The sequence below is a fragment of the Mus caroli genome, chromosome 12 (genome assembly GCF_900094665.2).
Source record: "Mus caroli chromosome 12, CAROLI_EIJ_v1.1, whole genome shotgun sequence".
NCBI lineage: Eukaryota > Metazoa > Chordata > Mammalia > Rodentia > Muridae > Mus > Mus caroli.
Window position 1 is genome coordinate 23,868,269 of NC_034581.1, and position 8,384 is coordinate 23,876,652.

Genomic DNA, 8,384 nt, shown 5'->3' on the forward strand with positions numbered 1-8,384 from the left:
GGCCCTGGGGAGTTGGGCTTGCGCGCGGGACACCACGAGGGACAAGCTGGCGGGGTGGGAGGGGGTGGGGGAGGGGAGGGCTGGACCGGGCCCCGGGAGGCAAATGCTCCATCAAAGAAACCAAAGCCACCCCGCACCGTGAAGGCGGCTCTAGGCGCATTTGCTTTCCTCGTGCCCCACCCGCGTGGATAACGCTGAAGGGCGCGGCCCTCTCCACTCGTATCTCATTGAGCGCGCGCGCAGCGATGCCGCCCGCGGATGGGGGTGGAGATTTAAAAAAAAAAAAAAAACAACAAAAAAAAAAACCACAGCCAGAAGCGGAGGCCTATCCCTGTGGACACTAGCTCCAGACTCGCCACGCACGGACCAGCGCGAAGCCCACGGAGGGGATGGAGACGCAGGGCGGGGCGAGAAGGGAGGACACCGGGCTGCCACCTATGGCAGCCTAAGGGCTCCAAAAAGCGGCATCCGCCCTCCGCGACCCGCGTCCGCTGCGCGGTGAACACGCGGCCCCCGGGTGGACTTAGAGAGACTATGGGCCATGCGAGCTTCTATCAGATCCTGCTGATTTATTAAAATCAAGACACAGACTTCAGCACACACAAAAAAACCAAAAACCTCGGCGGTGACTTCGACAGTGCATTTAGTCTGCTTCGCCACCATTTGCTACTAAATATGCAATGGTCTGTTTATTTAGATTATATTGCACAAAATGAGAAAATTTTAAACTATGTGCCTTTCCTTTTTCTTTTTGATAAAAATCGCGTATCCAGTTTCAAACCTTCCGTCTGGGGCCCCGTCCACACATCACAGCGATGAGATACATAGGTCCTACTATGATACAGTACATACAGTCTTAAACTAAGAACAGCTCTGAGGTCTAGGTCACCATTTTCAATAAATCTTTACCTACAAATATTGAACAAATCTCTACTATAGCTGTACAAAAAAAGTTTGCTTTTTTTTTTTTAAACCACAAGGCCTTTAGATGCAAGGATTACTTTTAAATTTTTAATCCTTTTAAACCAGGACATAACGTACCAACATATTTGCATGCTAAAAAAACAAACAAAAAAGAAAAACAAAAACAAGAAGAGAAAAAAAGAAAAAGAAATCAAAAGGGAAGAAGTGCCTGAAAGTCTTACTGAAAAAACACAGCAAGATTGTTCCCTTTTCACTGTACAAAAATACGCCTGAAAATATATTAATTTTTAAAAAAGATTGAGGTCTGTTATGTATCAAAAATGTTTCAATACCTTTTTGTACTGAGGTCTAGGCTGTAAGGTATTCAATCAAGGAGGTATAAGGGAACGAGTTACCAAAAAAAGGTTGCCAAGTAGAAATCACATTTGTAAAACCATAAACAATTTGATCTGAAAAGTAAACTCTGGTCTTAAGTCAGTTCACAGTTATGATTTTTGTAAGCGTTTGTACAGACTGCATTTTTTCAAGCTCCCTGCAGTTTAAGAAATCGGATGCATAGAAGACATCAGCTTTCTCCCTCCAAAAAAGAAAAGAAAATAAAAAGGTTGCAATGGTCCCTTTTTGTGTTTTTCTTTTTGTAAATCACCAGTTCCTTTTAAAATCTCTTAAGAAAAAAAAATATCAACTCCCTAGAGTAACAGTTGTGCCGTCTAAAGGGTCCTCTGCCGATGTCTTTCAGACTTCAAAGAGCCACAAGCTTCAAACAGCGCCTTCCGGAGCGGGGCCTCCTCCCCTCCCCCGCCCGGTCCCCTCTGCCTTTGTTGCAATCACGAATTTCAGGAAAAAGAAATAGAAATTACAAAACACGTTTTTTTTACGGGTGGGGAAAATCACAACTCCAGACTAGGTGTGCAACTACCTTGAGACACGATAAAGGACGGGAAGAGTGGGGAGACCAAAAAATTTTTAAAAATAAAAATTAAAAAAAAAAACCTGGAAAATCTGTTTAAAACTACTCATTTCACTTTAACTCCAACAACATTTCATCACCGTTTCCAATTTCTCAGCGCCACATCTCTCTGACCATGAGCATCTTCTCCCCCTCCCCCCACCATCCTCTTTATCCTGACCGCCACGACTGCCTCCCGAGGAGCCCTGCGCCCCTCAATACGTGAACACCAGGTCGGAGAAGTTCGCCTCCAGCCAGTCCCCCGCGATCATCTCGCTCAGCTCCGGCGTGCAGTAGTCGGGGAACTCGAAGTGGGAACCCAGGCTGCCCTCGCTGAAGGAATCCAGGTCCTTATCCACCAGCGACAGGGACAGGTTCCCCGCCGCTCCCGCGCCCAGTGGCTGCTCGCAGGCGCTGTGCGCGCCCTGGGAGAAATTCAAGCTCAGGTCGAACATGAGGTCGTCTGCATCCTCGGCGCCGCTGCCGCTGCTGCTGCCGCTGGATGAGGAGGTGGACACGCAGCGGGAGGACGCGGGCGACAGCGTGGGAGGCGCGGGCGGAGGCTGCTGCTTGGTGATGTTCTTGAAGCTGTAGTAGAGCCGGCCGCCCGCGCGCACTTCGTCGTACAGGCTCGCGCCCTCGGGGGACTCGGCGGCACTGCTGAGCGTGGGGCTGGCGGGGACCTTGGCCACGCTGTAGCGCCTCAGCAGCTGAGGGGGCTGCTGCTGCGTCGGCGGCGGCAGCAGGTGCGAGTGCGCGGGCTCGTCGTCGTCGTCGTCAGCGTCCGGCTTGGGCCGTAGCTGCAGCTCGTCATCCTCGTCGTCTTCTTCATCGTCGTCGTCCAGGAAGACGCACTTGGCTGCCTTGCCCGCGCCGCAGTCCCCGGGCTGCGCCGCCTTGCCCGCGCCCGCCTTGCCCGCAGGCGCCTTGAGCTTGGCGCACTTCTTGCCGGGGCCCTTGGCTGCCTTGGCGCCCGCCGCGCTCTTGTCGGGGCTCTGGCCCGCGCTGGGTTTGGCCGCTGGATCCGTCTTGGGCTTTTTGCGCGGCCGGTACTTGTAGTCGGGATAATCAGCCATGTGCTTGAGGCGCAGGCGCTCCGCCTCCCTGATGAACGGGATCTTCTCGCTGTCCTTCAGCATCTTCCAGCGCTTGCCCAGCCTCTTGGAGATCTCGGCGTTGTGCATGTCCGGCGACTGCTCCATGATCTTCCTGCGCTCGATCTTGGACCACACCATGAAGGCGTTCATGGGCCGTTTGATGTGGCCGGACGCCGTCTTGCACCAGTCCGGGTCGCTCTCATCCAGGGCCACCGGGCTGCACGCCATGAACTCGCCCTCCTCGGTGTCCAGCGCGTCCCGGGGCAGGTTGCTCTCGGCTTCCGAGCTCTCGGCCTGCTGCACCATGGTCCGCGGCGGGGCTGGGCGCTTGGTCTCCTGCGCGGGCGCCCCTCCCCCTCCCGCCCCTCCACCTTCTCCGGCAAGTTGCAAAGTCCTTGGCCGCGCGCGTCCGCGGCTGCCCCCCTCCCCCCCGGCCCCGTTCCCTGCTGCGGCGGCGGCTGCGGCGGCGACCGGAGAGGAGGCGGCGGCGGCCCGGGACCCGCGCTCTCTCTCTCTCTCACTCGCTTGATTTCTCGCTCTCTCACTCCTGGCAGCCGCCGCAAGCGCCGGACCCCAAGCACTCCCAGGCGCGCGCGCTTCTTCTGCAAAAAGTTGAGAGCTCTCTCTCAACTCGTTATCAGGGTGTCATATGGGTGACATCACTACTCCCACCAGCCAATGGCTGGTCCCGACTCCGCCTATCTCCCGTTATTAACCACGGGCCCCACCTCCAGCCCCGCCTCCTGGCCAGTTTGCAAAGATGGGGGGCGGGGGGAGTTGTCTAGAAATATGTTATTTTTTCAAAAGAAATCCGCGAGTGCGCACAGCTGCGCGTGTCCCCGGGGCGGACGCAGGACGGAGCGAGAGACGCCAGCGCGGACTCAAGGGCGCGGGACGATGGACTGAACCCCAGTGTAGATGCACCCACCCGGGCACCGCGAGTGGGTGCCCCTGCTCATCCCGGGCGCGTCGCGCCCTAAACCCGCGCGCGATCGCGCTGCGCCGCTACCCAGCGGAAGGTGGCGCTTCGACACCGCGCGGCACCGCGCACGTGGGCTCATGCTCTGGTTCCTTTTCTCCCCCTTTCTAGAGCCGGGCCNCCGGGCCCNCCCTTCCCCCCCCCCCCTCCCCGCGCACCCGCAGGGTTTTGTCCCGTCTCTCCCCCTCTCGTTTTCCCTCCTGGATCGCGCGCATCTGTCGGTTCGGCTGGAGTAACGGTCTTCGGAGACCTCCGTGTCCGGGCGGCTCCGGAGCGGTTCGGAAAGGAGTTCACGGATTCAGGCCGGACGGGTGAACCGGCCCGGGACTCAGCATCGCCGCCCCTCCCCCACTTTCTACTCCATAGGCCTCCCCAACTCCCCCGCGTCCCGCCTCCTCTGTCCATCACCTACGCCCTCCTCCCCTGCAGCTCGGTCCTGAAACCCTAGCTCTGCCTCCCAGCACGCACCTTCTGGGTCATTTGCTATTTTAACCCAACGGTACAAACCAAAGCTAAAATGAAGTGCACTCTCGTTTAAAGCGAAGATATTTCTTATTTGCCTGCTAAGGCTGCCGCTGGAGCGGCGGCTCCTGCCTACTGGTTTTGCCCGGCTTCTTGGAAACTCGCTTTTCTTTGTATTGTCTCTTACCCACCTATGGCTCTTCTGAGGACAATGAAACGAAGCCTTTCTGCTTTCTGTTTAACGTGGCTGCTCACCCTGTTTTCCTCATACCTACCCACTCCCAGTGCTGGGGGCTGGTTCTTAAGATCTACAGCCCCTCACCCCACCCGGAGTTGCTCACCCGAGAAATCGGCCGCCCGGGACTAGTGGAATTATCTAAACATATTTCCTTTCAGGTTGGTGTACTGCACAGGGTACTACACTTCTCATCTCCCACACATCCCCACTCCGGACATACAATGGTGCCAGGTCTTCATAGGCCATTTTATTTTTAAAAAGGGGGGGGAGGGGTCCCTATATTTCACCCTTATCGTATTCACCCCAAAGAAAAGCACCGACCCAAGCACGTGTATTATTGAAGTTAACCTCAATCTTAATAATGTTGGCATTTTATTTCAATGTTTAAGGCTATTGGAACCTAAAAAATTTACATACTGGTTAACCTGATGTCTGGAGATGTAGAAAAGCCATGTGGAGTGTAGAAATCCATCTTTGAGGCAAGCCAGACATTCTCTCTTGTTTTCCTCTTAGCTGCCTGATTTCCCAGCATTGGGGACATCAGGCAAGGGTGGGGTGGGGCCAGCGAGTCCCCATCACAAGGGAAATCTACACTCTAAATACAGGGAGGTATTTCATCTCAGCTTCCAATTGTCAGGCATGGGGGTATGTACTGTCATTCTTATATTTCTTTTATTTTCTTGCGATCTCCCCTTCGACATCCCTCTCTGGCCTGTTTTGATTGTTGGTTTGTTTTGTTTAGAGACAGGATCTTACTCTACACACCCCAGGCTAGTCTCGAACTCATTTCACCTCAAGAGCCACCACTTGTGACCACCTGCCATCTTATTATACAGTAAAGAAAACGTGTTTGAAAATCTTTGGCAGTTTAAATTCTGCACCTAGTTCTGCTACGTTCCTGATATGAAATTGTGCACAGCTTCAGAAGATGAATGACCCCAGGAGAGGCAGACAGAGCCAGTGTGTGTGTGTATGTGTATGTGTATGTGTGTGTGTATGTGTGTGTGTGTTCTCAGAAGGCAGTAGCGCTCCTGGGGGGTGGGGGATACCAGTGAAAACCACACAGAACTTGTGTTCAAAGATTAAAGAGTCATTTGTTGGAGAAAGAGGATCCCAAATAAGAGGGCTGCATTTTACTGTGGGAGTCCAGAGGCCTAAAGTGACCAGAGGCTTGCTCGGTCCTTTAGTAAACAGTTGCAGAGATTGGGGGTTCCGGAAGGCAGCTGGAGGAGCAGGCTTGAGAGCAAGTCTTGCTGTCTTCTCATTTAGGAAGGCTTTCACAAAAGATCAGGTAGATTGATATTCTATAATAGTGGTCTACCCACATTTTTTTATGTCGTCCCTAGTTATTCAAGGACTGGGAATGAAAGAAAAAAAATTAGAAAAATAATCTGTAAACATCTTTTATTTTTCTAATTATATTGTATATACTTTATTTTTTCCTAAGAGAAAAATCTAAGTCTAACTTTTCTTGTAAAAAGAAAGAAGAAGAAAGGGAATGTGTTTGAAGCCCTACACGATGCTTACAGGAACAGAACACACTTTTCTAAAAGAAAAATCAGATTATTAACATCAGCAGGAGTAAACTACTGAAAGGACTGTTGACTAAGAATTATTTAACCTTTAGTAGTTTTTATCTTTCCAGTTTAATTTGGTAAAATGAAAATGTTTCTGCTGTTTTTTGAACTACAGAGTGTAATCCAGGTACCATTTCATATCCAATACACACTTCATTTCTCTGCACATGGCTGAGGGATGTGGTTTTCCTATTAGGGATACACATTGCTGAATACATAATTAACTCTCAGAGTCTTAATGGTCACATTTGTCTGGGCCCCCCATGACTATACTTTTATAATTATAACTTATCTTTTTCTTTCAGCACATTTTTATAGAATACTAACATATAAAAGATATTTTACAAAATCATTTAAAGTTATAACACATCAGAATAAATATGAAATATTCCTTTTCTTCTCAAAAACATAATTGATTATACAGATAAATCTTACAATCATTCCTGGTTAAACAGTTGACTCATTTAACTGATGGAAACATGAAGTCACTTCCCCCTTCTCCGTCTTTTAAAACAAATAAAACTAACCAGTGCATTGACCTTTTGTCCTTCATCTTTTCTCCCTAAACAAGTTGTTCTGTTGTGGCTGTATCCTTACAAATGTCCCTCAGAGGTGTCTGTGGGCACAGATTGGACTCCCTCTACCTTGGGTACAACACGAAATCACACAAGCACTGAGTGTGTATGCACACCACACTTGAACAAAATGAGACTGAGAAGCCACTGTGGACTCTTCACCTGATCCTCATGTTCGCACACGCCGAAAGGCTAAGGCTTCTGACAGATTATACTATAGATGGAAGATCTGATTGAATGACTGTAAATACAAGTCTCTCTGTTCTTCCCCCCACCCCTCACAGGCATGTATATACAGGCACATAAACACATTTGTATGCACACACACATGTATGTATATACACATATATATTCAAATACACAAACACACAGGTAGGCAGGCATTCATACATTGCACGCACACACATGCATACACACACACACACACACACACGACCTAGGATATAATCATTGTTTCATAAGGACACACTTAAGAATCTTCATATTGATCTCCCATTTTTCTATACTCCACTTCATTCCACCCAGCAACATGACCCACTGAAGCATGAGCAGTGGGCAGCCCAGGTTTGGAGCTTCAAAAAGGAGATATATGTTCTCCTCATGACCAGGAACATATCTACATGTGGAAACCAAAAGGCCATAAATCGTGTCATGCCTCATTTTCTGGAGACTTAAGCAGATTCTATTCTTCTAGCCTATCCCATTACCATCCATTTCTTTAAATATGACTTTAGAGAACTGCAACACTGAGGTACCAGCAAAGAGGGAGAAACTTAGTCCTGTAAAGGATGAGACCTTAGCTCCTGAAGCAGTTTTCTGTGTGTTGACAACTGGCTCCAATGTCTCCCCATACCTGACCCCCAGCCCAGATCTTACCACGTATCCCTCAGCTTCTAGATAATAAGTAAAACATTCTACACACTTGCTCTTCCTGAATGATATGTTAATATTTATTTCTATTATTACTATAAGCTAGGCATTCTTGTTTCTTTTGAAAATAGATTTTGTTTTTAGAAAGGAATGTGAGGTTCACAACAAAACCGAATGGGAATGACAAAAGGTGACACCTTCTGTCCTCATGCACACACAACCTGGCCCTAATACCACATCCCTCACCTTAGTAGCACATATATCAGTGGTCTGTGAAGCAGTGTTCAACCCTCACAGCTACGTGTCCACACTTGATGTGAGCTATGATCCCTGGAGTGGCAATGTTAGGGACTCAGCATGTGTCATTACACATGGGTCACCGTTGTCACCCAGAGTTCAGGTGACAATCTTCTGCTCCATCTCTTTACCCTCTTCTCTCTCTGGCGTTTAGCATACCTTGATCTTATTCCCCCAAACACACACACACACACACACACACACCACTCTATGGATATCATGTAGGGGAACTACATAGTGCACAGCATTTTCAAGCCAGCTCTTTCCACAGAGCAAGCTGTAGATAAGGCCATTAGTGTTTGCATTTTCACACCCACTGGTTCTCTGCTGTCTGGATGTGGCACAGCCTCAGGACATCCTGAGGACATCCTGGTTGCTCCCAACAAGGTTGGGCGTGATGAGTAGATCTACTGCAA

At 49.7% G+C, this 8,384-nt stretch overlaps 1 protein-coding gene across 1 annotated transcript; it reads right to left on the reverse strand.

The window, feature by feature from the left end:
• Positions 1 to 557: 557 nt before the first annotated feature.
• Positions 558 to 3,584, reverse strand: Sox11 (SRY-box 11). The gene has a single exon (XM_021179445.1). The coding sequence runs from the start codon at positions 3,274 to 3,276 to the stop codon at positions 2,089 to 2,091; it is 1,188 nt and encodes a 395-aa protein (XP_021035104.1). The 5' UTR covers positions 3,277 to 3,584; the 3' UTR covers positions 558 to 2,088.
• Between the last annotated feature and the right edge of the window lie 4,800 nt (positions 3,585 to 8,384).